Genomic DNA, 20,305 nt, shown 5'->3' on the forward strand with positions numbered 1-20,305 from the left:
TATTACAATTGAACTCCGTAATTGTCAAAAACAATTTATTAATCTCGATTACTACGAAAGGAACATATAGCAAATATAATAACCATCAAACCCTAATTATAAAGGTCTTGGACCGGCCCGGACCAAAGACCTAAACCTAAAAAAATGTGGACCGAGGCCTGGACCTACAAGAATTCGGTCCGGTTTCGGTCCAAATCAAATGGTTCATTGCGGTCCTTTTTCCCGGTCTGGACCTTCCCTAGTTATAAGTATGGCATGAATAGCTAGAATTATACCCGGAGAATTATAATTTCAAAAGACATTCATCCAAAATCAAACCTAATAAATAACATCACCAACATATATAAAAAATGTAAGCCCGGGAAATTGATCAGAATCTCTCCCTTTTTTTTTTCTTTTATAAATATATGTAATGTCTCATGAACATTATATGCACTTTTATTCTGTCCAACAATTGTGCAAATGCACACATTTATGTGCAGGACATTATGTATAAGGATCCAAGCAATGGAGCAAAGTAATGTACCAGTACAGTCATTAAAGACAGTATGTTCAATCAGACTCTGTAGTTTAATGCTTAGATGACTGCAAAACCAACTACTATAACATAGAATGCTCCCTTGTGCTTTCATTGCTAGCTCTCGGAATCAGTTTGCAATTTCTCGAGTGCTATCGGAGTAAGTCGAACGAGCAAAGATCGACACAGATCATTTCCTTCCGTTAGCCCAATTCCGGTTGTGGTTGCCGAATTTTGCATGTGGGTTTTTATTTACTAACCCTTGCTTAGGAAGATCATGTATCTCCATAACTTGTATGGTTCTCTGCCTCTTTGCTGTTTCATTAAAAGAGGCGACAACATATCTTTAGACCGTAACATTGATAATCATCCTTACCAGTAAAAAATTACCCGTAAATGATAACTGGCTATAGAAAATCTACACTTTGTGAATAGAGAATTTCTTGTAAAATGATTTTGCACCAAGATATTGTAGAGCCGTCCATTAAAAACACCAATATCATACCAAAAATTACGACAGCTGCTAAAATTCCTTTTTATAGTTATTTAGGTAAAAATAAAAACATGCGGTTTTGCAATAATTCTCCGGGAAGATTGGAAACTATAATGCAACAGAGAATTGGAGTACATACCATTCTCGGCTTGTTGATACCGCTCTTGGAGTTTCCTTTTGGTAGCTTCTAGCTTCTCTTGGACTGAATCTTCGTTTACAGGCCTCGGCTTCTAATAGAAAATACGGATATCAGTTTCCAACTTTCCAAGCACTAAATTCTAACTCTAGTCAGTGTGGTACAAAATTAAGGAAGTTACCTGAGGTTGAGGAGTTGGCCTCCTTTGGGCAGGAGGATTCTCGGGTTTTGCTCGCACCCTGGAATCTTTCAAGGGTTTGACATCTCCATTAGGTTTTAACGATCTGCCAGGACCCAACTGCATGTTTGAGGGTTTGGCTGGCTTTAGCAAGGGCTTTTGCGTTTTCATTTCCTGTGCCCTGTTATCCTTAGAGATGGGAGTGGCTTGTTTAGGAGGTTCTTCTCTCCTCTTAGGAGCATCTGGCTTAACTGCAGATGGTTTTCGGGCTGCCTCCCGGTTATTATTGAATTCCACGGGATTTCGAAAATCTATAACAAGTCATTGCCGAGAAGAGGAAGTTAATAAAATGGTCTCACATGTACGACTATCTCATATAGTAAGTTTTTGCGAAACACTAGTGGCATATATAGAGGAGGAAGTTTGACTCACTTCCATCGTCATCCATCCCATCAAAGATCTTCATGTTTGTACAAAATGACCCAGAACAATAAAAACAAGTTAGTCTCATATCAATTTATAAACAATGGAAACATAAGCAGAGATATATGAATAATCTAATTTCAATGTGGCAACCAATAAACATGTTTACCTGGTCGAAATCCATAGGTTGTGTGGAGAAAAAAGCTCCTTCATCCATTGGTGGAGAAGGGAGCCCTTCTTCTTCATCGACTGTGGATGGATTAATAGAATCTGGTGTACCTCCTTCTACACAGAGACATCATAAAATCTTATCAAGCTAGGAGTTCCAAAACCAGAAATGTTTTAATTGGCCTCGATATAACAAATGAAGCAAGCAAAAAACAAACATGATCATCACCACACCTGCAAGATCTTGGGTGGATTTCACCCACTCATCAACAATAACCTTCCATCCACTGCCACGTTGAAAAACAGACGATAAAAAACGCTGTCAGCAAGCATATATGGAAAAAAGCAGCCGTATTTACCAAGTTAAGAACACCACTCATCACGATGAATCAATGCAGACTGTTTAGCATGGAATTATGGCACATACAACTATCGCACTTCCTACATTACACGAGGTTTTAGCAGACGCATCATGCATGACTGCATTGTATTTAAAAGCGGCTGTTACAACTTATTGGCTGTTCGTGAAAACGCCAAGCAGCAATAATCATTTTCCGTTACGTAAAGGGCTTCCAAAAATATCCAATACTTAAATGGATATAAGACCGTTATGTGGCCGTTACTAACCGATAGCCTAAAATAAGCCATAAAAAACCCTAACATTGAACTTCTCTGGTGTCATAGTACGCTGCTGCAATTTCCAGCAAAAACTGTTGCAGATCAAGAACATCGAATTCTAGCAGGGATTTTGACAGCTCATACCATTAAACAAGCAAGAACGGGACTAAAGCTATCTGGGGCTAACTTTTAACAAACATGGAAACTTCAGAAAACAATTAGCATACTCGACATGTGTTGCCACTGCAAACCAATTAACTAAAGTTCTCGACAAAATCGACAGTTACCATTCACAGAATAAAGAACATAATAAACATCAATGAAGAACTACTATAACGGATTTTTCGTTAGAGAGTGATTGATAGAAGCATACTCTATCAATGATCGAGCAAGGTGACGAATGTCCTTTGAACTATGTCTCCTGATGCCGTTAACAGCCTTCCCAATCTCTGTTTCCTGAATACACCATTAACACGATACAAACACTTTAACAAACTAATCGTAATGCAGAAACACAAACAATAAGAATCAACAAAAGAGTTAAGCTCAAACCTTTAAGATATTAATAGTCAAATGCATCAACTGCAACCTCCTTAGAGACTCAAACAACACTGAATCAGACTGCAAAAACCAATCAAAGTTAGAACTCCACTAAAATATTTGAACAAACCCTAAAAACACACCCTTAGATGTACATTCAATTATCCACTTACTTGAGCATTAGAATCAATGTAGACAATCACTAAATAACCAAATGGTACACCCCATATACATCACTTACGACTTACGACCACAACCACAAGTTCCAAGCTAACATACCACTAGCGCAAAGTTCGATGGGTAGATGTATGCAACCTTACCCACTCGTCGCGTAAAACCAGACATATCTAATCTAATCTAACTAAAAACATACAAAACACCATAAGCTGAAACAATTGAGTGGAAAGAAGATAAACAACCTCATCTTGGCTATTATAGAGGATGTCCTTGATCCTCAAAACCTCATTAATAAGGTCTCTCTCCTCCTCAATCAAATCAGTTAAAGCCTCAGCTTCACCATAGCTAATATTACTAGCTGGGTCCACCATGTTATCATTCAATTCCACCTCCCTGCCTTCATTACCTCCTCCAACAATATCAATCTCAACATCATCATCATCATCATCATCATCATCACTATCATCATCATCACCACCAACGTCATCATCACCATCATCCCTACTAATGCTATCCACCTTACTCCCATCACCGCCACCGGCACCGCCACTATGATCATCATCATGACCACCATGATCATCAATCTCACCATCACCATGATGACAAGTAGCCAACTCAACTCGGTCACAACCAATACACCGAGTCATCCTACAACTAAAAAGCAACTCAGCGATTCCAGCCTTTCTAACTCGGTACTCTTTAGGACAATCTGATGCAGCAACCATGATTGCATGCTCAATTATATCAAAAATATCAGAATTTACTCTTTTGAAATATTGCCTCCAATCATCTAACCTTTCCCCTAATCCACCTTTCTTATTCATATTAACATTATTTTTATTAATATTATTAATAATGTTCTTATCATCTCTAGTACTACTATTACACCCACCTGATTTTGAACCCATGTCTGATCAAATTCTCACTTACCCAGATCTTAAAATGCTTTTCTGATCAAAACCCACTTCTCAAAATCTCAACTTTCGATTGCCCGATTAATGGGTTAATTGGAATTAAAAATCCCTAAACCCGGAAAAAATTAAAAAAAAAAAAAAAAAGTTGTCTGAATGGAATTTAATCAATCCAATAAAAAGAAATCGGAATAAAATTGAATTAGCCAATTTTATTCCGATTTGGGTAGAAATCAGAGAATTTATTTTTTTTACTTTTTATTTTTTCCAAGGGAGAAAAAATCCCTCTTTTCTCTATCTTTCTACCCAAGAATATCACCCAACTACACTCTCAAATAAATATATTCTCCAATCCAAAAAAAAAAAAAAAAAAAAAAAAAAAAAAAAAAAAAAAAAGACAAATAAAAACTATTGAAGTAAGCTTTAAGGTTAAAAATATTATTTAAGCATGGTCTTAATTAAAATTGATAATTATAATTAAGAATGTAACTTAAAAATGTGAATGATGGTATTGAAATGGTGTTTTTTCGTTTAGACGGTTTCACACCAGACTTTGTTTGTTGTTGTTTTGTTGTTGAAGAAAATGGAAAAGTGAGAGTTATTAGGGAGGGAAGGGCATGTTTTGTTTTCACTGTTTTTGTTTGATTATTAAGTTTTGTTGAATTGAATTATAATAATAAAATGGAAAAAAAAAAAAGGAATTTGTAAGAAGAGGAAAGGAACGAGAAAGAGAGGATAAAATTTAATGAAATTGGAAAGGATATGGAGAATGGAGATGGAGCCCCTTTCTTTTGACTCGATCCTCCCGATTCTTCCCCCTCCAAAAAACAAATTTACTTTTATGGAACTAAATCAACATTTATAAATTTGGTTCTCTTTCTCTTCAAATAAGTAGCCTATTTCGGTTTTTCTAGCGGGTGTACCAAAGATATACATAACGGTATCCGTCATGTTTTTGGAAGACCGTTGTATAAGCTGTAATAAGATCGAGATCACTTGTAGTAATACTCCGTATCTGTTTAGCGATGTAGCCGATGTTATTTGAGGATTTGCATAATGTTGTACTTTAAACCAGAAGATTTTTTTTTTCTCTCGTAACTATAGTGTAATCAAAATTATAGTATGTACTCTCATGTCCATTGAGTAAAGCGTAAAGCAATTTCATGTGTCATAACGAAGTGTTTTCTCGTGCTTTAGACTAATCTTCCTTCATGTATGGTTTAACATATTATGTAGGTGATAGTCATGATACTTCGGTTGTAGTTTTTCATAGTCATATACTCCGTATCGTTTTTCTTAATAAGTAATTTTATAAATTATTTTTGATAATAAACTACTCTCTCCATCTCAATCAATAGTTTACAATTGTTTTATAAACGATTATTAAGGTAAGGAATGATAAATGAATTTACAATTATTAAAAAAATTGAAAGTAACTTGAAATGTGGAGAAAATGTAATGATCTCACTCACATGAGTTTGTTTATTTACTAAAAAATAAAAGTGTAAACTATTGACTGAAACACCAAAAAAAAAAATAACGTATAAATTATTGACCGGGACAGAAGGGTAATATACACACAATTTACTACATCCTACACATTTTTGTCACCTTTTTTCCAATACTACCCTTCTCTTTAAAAAAAATGTTCTCTCTCAAAACCTAACAGGCAGCACTCACCACCTTTGGTCCCACCTAGACCGCCGGTGACCCGTGGATGCATCAAAAGTCAGAGAGTTCGCGGGTCTCTCTTGTGCATCATCGTGGCCTTGTTCCCAGAATCGCAACCGACAACAATACTGTAAATTTGAAACCCCACCATTAACACCAAATCGTCGCCGTCAACATCAAAATGTGATCGGAGGAGCGCCGAGAGCAGAGTTGTTGTCCGAGCGCATTAGAGTTGTCGTCGGAGGTGCACTTGCGTGAGTCCGAATTAATGTGATCAGAGGAGCGCCGAGATCTAACCCATGTTAATTCTGACTTGCGCGTTTTAAGGTAGTACCCGCGGTGGTTGGGGAAAGGGAGTGAGTGTTCTGCCGGTGTAGGTGGTGCTCGTCACGGGGAGGGGCAAGGGGTGGCCGGTGTAGGGAGGGTGGTTGAGTGATTAGGAGTTGGGAAAGGACGATGGGGATGGGTGTTCTCTCTTTTTTTTTTTTGGTTTTTGATTTTTTTTGGGGTGAGAAATGAGAGGGGTATACTAAAAATAAGGGGGGAAATGTGCGGAATTTGAGTAAGATTATGTGTGAAATTTAGCAAGTCCTTATATTTACTCATATACAAGCCTTTACTCTATCAGTCTGAGTCTTAGTTGACCTATTTTATTTTTTATTGTTCTCACTAGTTTATCATTTATATTGGAAATGTTTTTTTTTTTTGAGTAAATTGATCATTTACACTATTTTGATTCACTTATCATTCAACAGACTAACTAAAAAATGTCAACAATTTCTCTCAAAAGTAAATGTAATATGAAATAAAAGAGTAAATGTAAATAAATGATTAGGACGAATGAGATGTTTTTTACCATATATTGACTTATTGAGTACTTTTTATTACAAACTAGTTTTAAAGCCCGTGAAAATCACGGGATTGTTGACGTTGTTTGATTCAACATTACATATATGTAGTTATATAAAACGATGGAAGATTTTCATGCTTAAAACGAAATCATGCATGATGCGTCTTTACTACACTTCGACTTCCTATAATCCAGTAGGAGTAAGTTTGTTGGATACGAAAACTATCGATTTGCATATACGTTAAGTCGAATATACACACAATGGTAGTCACCATTTAAATTTTGATATTTTGATAGTCTTATGTAGAACAATCAATCCATTTTTGGTGAATATGAATCAAAATGCCACTTAGTTACAAAACTGATTTTGCACACTATTTTGTTTGGCATTTGCATGAAAGGTCAAGTTTTATCCCAGTTCATCACAAGGTAGTTGTCGTCTTGATGACCACCTTGAAATTGTTCTTCGAAATATGGAATTTGAGGGGATGCAACTGAAAATGAAACAAAAAATGAATTAGTACGAGTGGATAAAACGTTGAGATATACCAACGAATGAGATGCTTCATGGTGTGATATTGTGCTATTTTTAATTTCGTCCCAAGTCTCCTAAAGGGGTAAAGTAGATAGTCCATTATTTTTTTTCTTAAATCGTCAAAGAGTAGATTGGGAAACAATAAAATTAGGATGAAATGCTATAACTTACTGCCTAAAAAAGAAGTGATATACCCATAGTCGCGTAGTTACATTTTCAATTTACAAAATTAACATAACATATAACAATAATTGAGACACCCAAATAACAGTGCACTCCTCTGGAATAGGTGATATCACCTCCCCAAATAAGAAAAAGGTAGACATCATATACCGAGGATTTTGCCCTAGCACATTAGAAAATGAAATAATAATAATAATAATAATAATAATAATAATAATAATAATAATAATAATAATAATAATAATAATAATAATAATAATAATAATAATAATAATAATAATAATAATAATAATAATAATAATAATAAGATCCATACATGTGCACTCATTGTTATTTAGATAAGTAGTACTTTTCTGTTAGATTACCAAGCTGGTTGATTACATAATTTTACCAAAAGGTACATAAATTCTAAGAGTTTGTAATGTCAAAAAGAGCATGAGAATTTATGAGAAATGAAAGTTAAGCAAATGTTTAGTACTTGAAAAAAAAATGTTATATCGCTTGGAATCAGTTTCTCAATACCTTTATCGAGCTTGTCAAAGTGTGGCCTATATGAAGAGCCCCCATGACATTTGGAGAGGGAGCACCTTTAGAATAAAAAAAATAAATAAATAAGAGCAATGAAGGTTGAGGTAAGCTTGACAAAAAAGTTAAGAAGAAAAGAATACTCCACCACACAAAAATTCATTTTAATGCAATTGCAAAAACTTTATAAGCAGATGAACTGAACACTCACAATTACAAAAGATGACTCTGAGCTACTACTTAGTCAGCCACAAAATAGGATGATTGTTTCCATCAGTCATACCACCTACATAAATGACACGTTAAATGGAAAGCAGCGAGCAAGGAATATAATTTAACAAAAAGTAGAATTCAAAGAGGTAAATTGGAGGGGAAATTTCCTATGTTATATCAGCAAAATCGAGTTGGAGCAAAATGAAAGGGTAAGGAAATACTCCCTTCATCTCGATCATTTGTCTGTCTGTTTAATTCCTTGTGGGACCAATATGATTGAGACGAAGGGGTATCAAATTAAAAACTTACGTAATAGAAGATTTTCCGAAAGCAATATATGAATATCGATTAGCATAAATTTCCTATTTTTTCGTCACAACATCATAGCAGGTAACCTAACCAATAAAACATACTCCCTCTGTCCCAACCATTTATGTACCTTTGATTAAAATACCCCTCACAATGAATATAAAACGTAAATAAATGGCTGAGACAGAAAGTGTAACTGAGTTCCTTGACAAATTACACCACTAAAGACAGTGACGGTGTGAAATCACAGTGATATATAACTGGAAGAAAAGAGAGAAAATCACTTTTGCCTGAACTCACGGTTCCTCAAGATTTTAGCAGTAAAAACCCTATAAAAAACAGAGCAGAGTAATTAAGGCAAAGGTAAGTATCATATTTGAATCATACAAATAAAGCTCCCTTCAAACTATAATCAAATCAATTAATTAAATTTAAAAAATTCAAAAAAAAAACATAATAAGCCTCACCTTGGAAGATAAGAAGGTAACAATAAATCCCACAGTAATATAGAGGAGGTCATATAGTAACGTTTTAGAATAATTAAGTATTCCATAATTGCTTACCAATTAGCGTAAGAGATTTATGATCCGATTTATTGTAAAGACGTTGAGGAGGTAAAGAACTAAGAAATTGGATCGCTGAAAATTTGGAATTGAAAGAGACGCAAAAAAGGGGAGAGGAAGTGATGATGATGGGTTAATAAGATAAGAATTGATTCCTGGTTGTATTTTTGTGGACTCGGGAAATATGTGCATACAGTACCATGAAGTAGAAGCGCAACAAACACATTGAATGGCGGGTTAGCGATATATCGACGCAATAACATCTCCCAAAACACATCAACGATATAAGGACACAAACCAAAACAGCCACACAAACGGGTCGTCGGAAGTGTAGAAAGTGAATACCTACGAGAGCAGTAACGCAGCTAGTTTCCGCATAATAACGTTAGCCAACCTGCAGCAACCATATTCAACACAGGGTCAGATTGAGACGTTGAAAGCGGGGTGAGAATAAAACAAAAGGAAAACATGTATTACGTCTAAATTCTCCTATAAATACATTAGATAAGTAGAAAATTTAATCAAAAAATATAGAATAGCTAAAAGAAGGGAGGCCAACCGAGAAGAAATTGGGCAATGGAATAGACCCACAAATTTAATCATATATAATAGGATGTTAACGGATTAGGAAGGCAATCGGTGACAGTTATACGTTATTAATTTTACAGTTATTGAAGAAATTAAACCGGGAAATGAAAGGACGGGGAAATGAAACAGTACCTCACCAAGGGATACAAAACGTATGAAAAGTTGGGGCAATGAAACAGTACCTGTCAAACGGTTAGAAACCGTTACTACCACCGTCTAAATAGGCGACCATTTGAGGAGCGATGACAAACACAGATAACGGACCATTTGAGGTTGCCGGCAGCCGTATGACGAACTGGGGGTCGGCCGACGTTATACGGTAACATTGAACGGAATAATACGGATTCAACATGGTGGTGGGAAGCTGGAGTAACCCGTTGGTAGGCGAGACCGACCATCGGCGGTGACCGGAATATGCGTGTGTCATCCTTTTTTATCAATTTTATATCGGTTTCGGGGAGGAAGGAAATAGGAGCACGGGAACATTTGGTATTTAATTAAAGACAAAGTTATAAATAAAATTGATAAAAGTTTATGTGTTGGCATTTTGATTGCAAACGTGTCATTAGCAAAGCAAATGTGGTATAGTAATTATCTTACGTGGCTTTTTACAATCAAACGTGGCTTTGTTGACGTGGACTTTATAAGCCATTTTAGTTTAGGCTTTTAATAGTATTTTATAGATTTTAAGTTTGGACTATATGGAGCACTCTTATATCAAAAAACACAAATTCTTGTTTCAGACGGACACTTTTGGTTTTATTTGTCAGACGGATAAAATGTTGCCATTTTTAAGAAAATGTAACCAATTAATTCACAAAATGTTATGACTAGAGGTGTCATTTTTTACCCTGAAAATGATGTGAACAATAATGGTAACATGTTATCAAAAAATAACAATATTTTATTGTAAAATGATGACATGTTACCCGTCTTATTTCAGATCAAAAGTAATAGTCTTAAGAAAAACAGACCGATCAAAAAAAGATTATTGTAAAGCCATAAAGTAATGCTTAAAGGAGAAAAATTGGGGAACGGATAACGGAAGATGAGGAAACTCCTCCATCCACAGTTTTGTAGCCGCATACTCAATGTCAGTATAGATAGTAATGTACATTGACGAGTTTTGGAGGTAAAGAAACCGGCAATATCTTAAACTCTTTGAAAGTATTTTGGACTTTGGAGATGCCTTCCCTTCCCATATACTCCCTCCTATTCACAATAAACTTCCTTATTTCCTTTTCCGTCTATTCACAATAACTTCCCTATTTCCTTTTTTGGTAAGTGTTTGTGTGGTCCAAATCAATCAATATCAATATTCAATATCTATCTATATTAATAAGGAAAAATTAATGGGAATAATCCAACCTATAGACCGTATTCCACTATTAATCCTAATTTTAATTAATCCCACAATAAACCACCCTATCAACTTCATCTTCTCAAATTGCACCTAGGTAACCGGGTACCTACTCAAAAGGTCACACTTTTCCAAATAAAAAAATTCTAAAATTAATATAACAATATTAACATTAACTTCATCCTCTTCATCTTTAATACCACCATATGTCCATATTACCACCCTTCAACCCTCCCTCCATTACTAAACAGTAAACACCAAGAACCAACTTATAGTTCATAATCCCACCCCCTGCCTCCACCACGACTTCCTTGGCGACCACGACCTCCACTGCATTTTTCCTCTTGACGGCGACACCGCTAATCACTACACTGCCGCATAGAGTTTTGACAAACCTAATAAATTCCCAATAAAAGACATTAAAGTCCTAAGCCCAGCTATACCATCACCAATAAATAGATAAGGTTTAATTGTTGGTTCAGTTCAACATTTTGATGATTTATTCGCCCTATCGTCTTCGTCGACCTTCTTCTTACCCAAAAGCAAACCATATTCTTTGATCTCATAACCCAGATCTACTAGGAGAGACATATAATTATTTAAAATTGGGCCGACCATTAAGTTCTCCGGCATCATGCGCCTCAAATACTGGTCATCGTTGCTTCCGAAGTGGTTGTTGGTTGCGATAAAGGCGGTGGTGGATTTTGTTATGGACTTGTGGGTGGTTGGATTGTAGTGGGTTGCGGTGGCGGTGGGCGATGTGGTTGAGTGTGGTAGTGGTGTACTGGTGTGATGTCGACATTAGTGCTCAAGTTTTGTTAACAATGGTTTCAATTAATTAGTCCATTTACAATTGAGAAAGAAGAAAAATGGGGAAACAAGAACAGAGAGATAAGGAACAGAAGAGAAAAAGAAGAATCGTGAGAGAAACTAATAGAAAAAAGAAAAAATTTTAGGCCCACGACTAACTTAACCGGACAAAACAGGTAAAAAAGTGAGCTAGTTTAGGCTTTGATAAGTGGATAAAGACTTTGGGTTTATTGTGGGATTAATTAAAATTGGGATTAATAGTGGAATACAGTTCATAAGTTGGATTATTCTCATTAATTTTTCCTATTAATAAAGAAAGCTTTTTTCGAGCGATTATAGAGAGTCCATCTTTTACGAACTACCTAAATAAAATAAAAAATGATAAATATAACTAACAAATAATAAAAGATTACTCGGCATTGTGCATGGATTCAGAAATACTTGGACTTCTAAGTTGGACAATACTTGGACTCCTAAGTCCTACCTATATACATACACAATCAATATTAATTACTGATGATATGATTAGCTATTTTAATTAATGTAGGAGTTTTAATATTAAATAATTAAATAAAAGGAGTTTTATACAACTTCAAATAAGTTCTATATTTACTATAAAAACCCTTTAACCACCGCACAAAGAAATCAAAGTACTTTTAATCATCCTATTTCTCTTTTAGTTTCTTTCTTTATTATTTATTGTTATTGTTTATTTATTTCTTTTACCTTTATGGCGGGGAATCGTTGTTAATTGTATTTAGCAATACTGTTTCTTAACAATAATATATGGTCGGTCAAATTTACTGATTGGGCAATTTGGTTTGAAATTTCAGGTAGAAAATTAGATCGAGCATGTAGTATGCTGTATGCATGGTCGTTGAATTCATGCGTGAAACAATTATTCAAATAGCTATATTGGTAGAGGTAAGGATCTGATAATGTACTTTGATTTTCTTTAAAATAGTAACGTTCATTTCATTGATTTCATGTACTAGGGGTTGTTTTTAACTATTATAGATTCAACGTACGATCGTTTTCTCTATAAAACATCTCAAAGTATATAAAATAGTTACTTTAAGTGGTTTTACACGAAAAGACGGACTTACCGTAAGTAAAATTGGTATTTTTGTCAATTGCAAACGAAAGAAGAAACCATGATTGGAAGTTGAATGGGCTGTTGGTGGTGGTGGCTATAAGGATTTGGTGGAGCTTCGGGGGTTCGAATTCTACTAAGACACCATTATCGGGGATTAAGTCCGACAAACATGAGGATGTAATAAAAGATAATCGGCTATGAGAGGTATTGAGCTAGACGAGCAAGCAGAGAAAGGTTTAAGGGTTAATTAGGTTTCTGATATGGTTCGTAACTTTCAACCGTTTAACTGGGCATTCGTTTTCTCAAAAAATTCCAAGACCCAATGAAAGGCATGCATAGAAGAGAGATCTAATTAAGTCTTACTTTAATTATTTGTAACTTTAAATAAAATAAAATAAAGAGAAATATCACATAGTTCAATCACATAGAGGGTTTGTAGAGAGCTCGGCAAAAGCATCATTCGAGCGTTTAAAGTCATGAATTCGTTATTTATATTATTGATAATTCACATTGACATTAAACGATTACGGTTACCCTATTTACCATCGTCTTTAGCTTCTTAGGAAAATAAGTACTGCAATATTGTGTTATCTACTTATACTTCATAGTCTATCTACATTGTACAAAAGCATTTCAAGAAATCAAACTCATTATTAGTTTCATTGGTTTTGCATTTATGAGAAGGTTTTGCAGGTTGAAAGGAAATCGAAATTACTAATGGGAAAATACAACATTGTTAAATGAGATAGGTGGTTTAAGGAGAGTCCATCACAAGCACCAACATAAGTTAATATTACAAAAGCTATCTACGAAATTATTCGTCATTTTTTTACATTATATTATTCAAGACAACACCTTTTAATTTTTTAATACTTTAATTAAAGTATTATCCCTGTCGTTGTTTATGTTTTGGGTTGGAACAAATTACTATAAGTCGTCCCTGTCTGCGGATCAGACAACACTTCATCTACAATAAGTGGGTAACATTACAATTGAAAAGGTTGAAATTCCAACTTCATAAAAAATATACTTTTTTTAGTCAGAATCTATATCATACTTCCGGAACATGGTGATTAATAGAGTACATTATATATAGTCCTACAATTATAAACCACTTTGGAGTGTTCTTATTAAAAGTTACGACGAGCTATGAAATCAAGGGTATAAGTTTAACCCTCTTCAAACAAGTAAACCCAAATCGAAATTTTAGGATAATTTATGCAAATTTATTCAATTCCGTACAATTAATATTAAGCCTAACGTGAGATTGATGCATTAAGAATTAGTTTATATGTCTAAAGACCGGGCAAATTAAGTCATACGTAGCCATCATAATACACATACTGAATCATAAATCGTAACATATTTTTTTTGGTACATATAAAATCATAACATTATGATATAGGTTTTCTCTACTCCTAAACTTTTATTAGGTGGTTTTCACACCCGTTGTGTTGATTATAGTTATGAAGTAGTTCCAATTATTTATATACTCTTTTAATTTTGTCATGTGTCTCTATGATTCTTAAGGGATATTCTATAGTGTACCCTTTCTTATTTATATACTCTTTTAATTTTTTTGTCAAAAAATTTTATCGAAGGTAAACAAATTATTGTCACGAAGGGAGAATTAGTTCGTATTATAATATGCAGCTAAAATATAATTAAATAAAAAAATAGCGGAGTAAGTTGCAATTTGTTTATAGCTATGTATTTGACTTGGGTTGCCATATGAGTAAGAGCATCTTTAGTGGTGAGCCATATTTCATTGTAGCTTGACTTGGCATGTAGTTATTTCTAGCAACCTTGCTTATAAGCTACATACCTTCACAATGGTGAGCTACATTATCTTGAAAGCTCGAATAGGCCCACTTTACAAAAGCAACCAATAAAAAGCAAGCACCTCAAAATCAAGCATGTAGCTTGGTAGAGCAGGTGTAGCTTTCTAGCAGGTCGTATTTTTTTGACTCCAATGGTTAGCAACATGCTTGAAAACTTTAATAAATTGCAAGCAGGTCCTTTGTTGTAACCATTGGAGATGCTCTAAGTCTTTACCTTTTTTTTAGGGAAGCTATTAAGTTTCTACCTTTTAAATTACCTTTAATGATATTTTGTCCTATAAATTTGAAAAAACTCCAAGTTTTAGGTTAACTTATGTCATCCAATTTAATCACTTAGGATTAAAGATAGAAATAATTTGTGGCAAAATTTTAGTAGTTAGGCTATAGGCTATGCTCCTTTAGACTTTAAGTCCAGTTCAACTCTTATAATTTCAGTTGAAAAAAGTTAAAGTTCTATAAGTTCAGTTGAGAAAAGTTAAGCTCCTATAACTTTAGTTCAGCTCCTATAAGTGTCGTTCGAAAAGTTAAGCTCAATACATACCTATTTTTCTATAAGCTAAGCTTCTATAAGTCCAGTAGTTCAGCTTCTATATATAAGTTCATTATTAGTTCAACAAGTTAAGCTATTATAAGTCAGTTCAATTTTATAACTTCAATTCGGAAACGTTAAATTGTTATAAGTTTAGTTCAGTTCATCAAAATTAAGTTCAAAAGAACCAGATCCTAGAGTATTGTTACATCATAATCATAGGATATTACAAACAGGTCCGGGCATCGCCCGGACATTAAATCTAGTATATAACTAAAGGAGGCTTTTTTTTCTAATTATACTATCAGCATTAGAATTAGGAGATAATTAATTGCTTACAATTTTTCTATTATAATTAAGAATATAATTTTCCTATTAGAAATGAGAATTAATTAATTAATTTACAATTTTTCTATTAGGAATAGGAAATAAATTAACAATTTATTAAGGCTTTTTTTTCCTAATTATACTATTAGAATTAGGAGATAATAACTATTTAAAAATTTTCTATTATAATTAGGAGTATGATTTTCCTTAGAAATGAGAATTAATTAATTATTTTACAATTTTATTATTAGAAGTAGGAAATAAATTAATTATCTACAATTTATTAATATTAAAAAATTATTCATTAGTATTTGTTCACTTTTTTATTAAATTAGAAGGAAAAAAACAAACCTTTGATATATATATTTATAATATCAACAACTTCCGATTAAAAAAATGAGGTATTATGAGGCTAAAATGCCTTAGGCTGAACTGGGTTGTGACAAATGTGCATGCATAATACGTACTACATGGAAATTACTCATGTAAAGAGTAAAATGAACGCTGAAATATGCCCCTACGTCTTTTGTTATTGCTAATGTCATATTTAATTATACATAATACGAAGTTTATTTTTCAAATGTTATAAGTATTTCTCCTACTAATTTTAAAGTTATTTCCCTCACAATACACTTCAACTTTATATTGATAATTTATCATATTATGACAAATGAGTAAATTATTTTGAAAAACTTTATTGTGCGATTGTTTTACAATTTAAAGTAAAAATGGTACCACGAGTAATAAAATAGATTTAAATGAGGCTTGAAGGTAAATTAGATACATTAAAAAAAAGTCATGAAAAACACATAAAAGGGTAAGAGTAGTTTTTCCCTAACATAGTGAAGACCGTCTCTCTCAAGCTTTTCTTCTGACAAATTTACATGCATAAAAAACGATACTATTCAATTATATGGAGCAAACTAATTATTGTTGATGCTATAATTTTTTTTTTTTTTGTGTAAATTGAGCATATCATCACTATAATTTAGGGAGAGATATGAATTGGGGAAGGGTGAGACATATTCGTCATGCATAATACGATGGTTTAACCACCTTTAGGGCAAAATATAAAAAAAATGAAAAAAAAATTAAAACTAAAAGGGGGTCACGTACTTGCCAACTCTTCTATAGTTCTCTACTGCATTAATATTCTCATAAAGTTTATGACATTTATTTCATATTAGTAAAAAAAATGATTATACTGATTCGTGCAATTTGTGATTTATAACTTTTAGCTAACTTATTTGAACTTGCTTAAATTTATATATTTTAAGTGAAGAATATTAATTATAAATATGATAAAGGTAAAGTTTGATCTTTAATTTCCTCAGAGATAAAAAAAATTCAATTTTTATTTTCTTATAATATACTAATGAAAGGTCATATTGTAAACCGGAAAATTACACCACAATCTACTATTTTAATATGTCGATGATCAACACTCAGATAGCACATTTGTTATTTAAATAGTGTAAAAACTCTCAAAATGCTAAAAAAAAAAATGTTCAATCTGTCGTTATCAAACAAAACCTAAGTTTCTGCATTTTTTTTCTCATGTTCAACTTAATCTTTACAGGATGTAAAAATGATGAAGTTCAGAAAGTAGCGGTTAGTGTTCTGTTAGTTAGATGGACTTTTCAAGAGAGAGATGAAAGCTTTGCATTTTAGATTGTTTTATGTGTGAACCGAAGGGATTAAGTAGTGGGATCAAGGTTGTTTTGAGTGGGAATGAGGTTGATTGCGACGAGTTGGTTGACTAAAGTTTTTTCCTTACTAGATCTAGAAAGGGGATAATAATTATGAGATAATAAAATTTGAAGAAAAAAGGACAATAAAAATGAGATGGAGGTAGTAAGATTTATTTATGCAAAATGAAATAAATAGCAAAGTTCATGTATATATATAATATTCAAACTTATTCAGTTTACAAACATAATACTCAAACACTTTGTTTGAGTATCTGGAATGGAGGTAGGGGAGGGGACGAGAAAAAGACTAGGAAGGGAACGAGAGAGAGAGAGAGAGAGAGAGAGAGAGAGAGAGAGAGAGAGAGAGAGAGAGAGAGAGAGAGAGGGATAAGAGGGAAGATTGCATCTTAAACTTTTCTTTGTTGAAGGAGAAATAAATTGTCTTCAATAAGGGAAACGAGGATCCATATCATCTAGAGTAAAGAGTGGTGTTTCATGGAGGTGAATGTGATTTATGACTTCTTAGATGTAAAACGTGGCAGAAAGGTAGTGATAGTGGTAGTGGATTGGAGGTTGTTTAGAGTAGTTAGAACTAATCATAGTGGTTCATGTTTTATTTTGCGGGTAAATTAGTGGGGTGGAGGGAGGGTGCATTTGTGGAGGGTGATGAGTTTAACGAGGATAGTGATAATAAATAAGGTTATTTATCAGCAAAATATCGCTTGCATTAAAATATATAGGTAACATGAATAATAACAAGAAACCTCAAAAGATCATACTGATAAACTTAATCTTGACTCCATCAATCCAAATTAAAGTAAAATTTTAATTCTAACAATATTGTCGAGAGCAAGGGTTAGTTTCCATTGGATTGTGGATTTTTCTAGAAGCAGGGGTTTAGTTTTTCACTTGGTTGGATAAATTTGAAAGAAAGTTTCGAACACAAGGATCGATCTTTCAAGGGATGAGATTGTTTTAGATCATGTATGTAAATAGGGAAGAAAAATAGGGGTATGCATGAAGGATTTTGTTTCAAATGAGAAGATGGGGGGCAAGACTAATGTTATAGGGGGTGTCATAAGCATCCCCATCCATGCAGTATTGCGTTGGAATTTGGTTCACATTTAAAGGTACATCTATAGTTTGACCGAGAGATATAACATTTAAGTACCTGTAAATATTTTTACGTAACTACCATTTGACCCAACAATAATTAAATTATGGTTGTTATTGTATAAAAGGAGATTTGTTGCATCATTGAGTTGATTATGCAAAGTAGATATTATTGTTTTCCTTGACCAATTGAAAAACAAACATGTATTAATGAACAAAATCTAAAAACTCTCAGTCCCAAGTATCATATATATAAACTTCATATTGGTTTTATTTTCCTAAAAAAACAACATTGTCGAGAGCAAGGGTTAGTTTCCATTGGATGGTGGATTTTTCTAGAAGTAGGGGTTTAGTTTTTCACCTGGTTGGATAAATTTGAGATAAGTTTCGGAGACAAGGATCAATCTTTCAAGGGATGAGATTGTTTTAGATCATGTGTGTGAATAAGGAAGAAAAATAGGGGCATGCGTGAAAGATTTTGTTTCAAATGAGAAGATGGGGGCCAAGACTATTGTTATATATATATATATATATATATATATATATATATATATATATATATATATATATATATATATATATATATATATAGAGAGAGAGAGAGAGAGAGAGAGAGAGAGAGAGAGGGGGGGGGGGGGGGTCATAAGCAGCCCTAATCATGTAGTTTTATGTCGGAATTTGGTTCACATTCAAACGTACTTTTATAGTTTGACCGGGATACATAACATTCTAACTACCTCTACATGTTTTTACATAATTACAATTTGATCCAGCAATGATTAAATTATGGTTGTTATTCGAAAGAAGGAGATTTGTTGCATCAATGAGTTGATTATGCAAAGTAGATATTATTATTTTCCTTGACCAATTGAAAAACAAACAGGTATTAATGAACAAAATCTAAAAACCGTCAGTCCCAAGTATCATATATATAAACTTCATATTGGTTTTATTTTCCTAAAAAAACAACATTGTCGAGAGAAAGGGTTAGTTTCCATTGTATGATGGATTTTTCTAGAAGTAGGGGTTTAGTTTTTCACTTGGTTGGATAAATTTGAGATAAGTTTTAGAGACAAAGATCAATCTTTCAAGGGATGAGATTGTTTTAGATCATGGGTGTGAATAGGGAAGAAGAATAGGGGCATGCTTGAAAGATTTTGTTTCAAATGAGAAGATGGAGGCCAAGACTATTGCTAGAGAGAGGGGAGGGTTGTGTTCATAAGCAACCCTAGCCATGTAGTATTATGTCGGAATTTGGTTCACATTCAAACGTACTTCTATAGTTTGACCGGGAGACATAACATTCTAATTACCTCTAAGTGTTTTTATATAATTACAATTTGATCCAGCAATGATTAAATTATGGTTGTTATTAGAAATAAGGAGATTTGTTGCATCATTGAGTTGATTATGCAGAGTAGATATTATTGTTTTCCTTGACCAATTGAAAAACAAACAGGTATTAATGAACAAAGTCTAAAAACTATCAGTCCAAGTATCATATATATAAACTTCATATTGGTTTTATTTTCCTAAAAAAAAACACTCTTTTATTCTTATGTCAATATTATGTTAACGGGAATTATTTGTTGGTCATGCGGCATACATAAAATCTTAGACATGAACGATGTATTATATGTCTATATTCCATTTTATTGTGAAATTTATCACACATTATTTTAATATCCGTGCAACGCACGGGCAAGAAAACTAGTTTAATTGTATGGTGGGGTAGTGTATTTGTGTGGTCCAAATTTAATTATATGGTGGGGTAGTGTGTTTCCTTAATATTTATACCAAAATGAAATGAGAGGTTTATTGTGAATAAGAGGGAGTATATATTCTCACAAATTCTCATTTGTGACCGCCGATATCCCGAGTACAATAAAATCCACATGGATAAAGACAAGTCATTTTTATTTCCCTATGCATTCTACTTT

General features: G+C 33.4%; 1 protein-coding gene across 4 annotated transcripts; it reads right to left on the bottom strand.

Moving 5' to 3' along the window:
* Positions 1–366: 366 nt before the first annotated feature.
* On the bottom strand, positions 367–5,010 carry LOC141657268 (putative mediator of RNA polymerase II transcription subunit 26b). 4 transcript variants are annotated; one of them, XM_074464435.1, is made up of 9 exons: positions 3,493–5,010; positions 3,086–3,154; positions 2,907–2,989; positions 2,150–2,202; positions 1,917–2,029; positions 1,757–1,784; positions 1,328–1,635; positions 1,150–1,240; positions 367–832 (listed from the first exon to the last, which is right to left on the bottom strand). In XM_074464435.1, the coding sequence occupies exons 1-9, from the start codon at positions 4,156–4,158 to the stop codon at positions 708–710; spliced, it is 1,536 nt and encodes a 511-aa protein (XP_074320536.1). In that variant the 5' UTR covers positions 4,159–5,010; the 3' UTR covers positions 367–707. The 4 variants fall into 4 exon arrangements, with proteins under 4 accessions (XP_074320536.1, XP_074320535.1, XP_074320534.1 ...); XM_074464434.1 differs by having other exon boundaries at positions 1,150–1,237; positions 1,917–2,032; positions 3,493–4,990; XM_074464433.1 differs by having other exon boundaries at positions 1,917–2,032; positions 3,493–4,990.
* Between the last annotated feature and the right edge of the window lie 15,295 nt (positions 5,011–20,305).

The sequence above is a fragment of the Silene latifolia genome, chromosome 5, assembly GCF_048544455.1.
Source record: "Silene latifolia isolate original U9 population chromosome 5, ASM4854445v1, whole genome shotgun sequence".
Lineage (NCBI taxonomy): Eukaryota > Viridiplantae > Streptophyta > Magnoliopsida > Caryophyllales > Caryophyllaceae > Silene > Silene latifolia.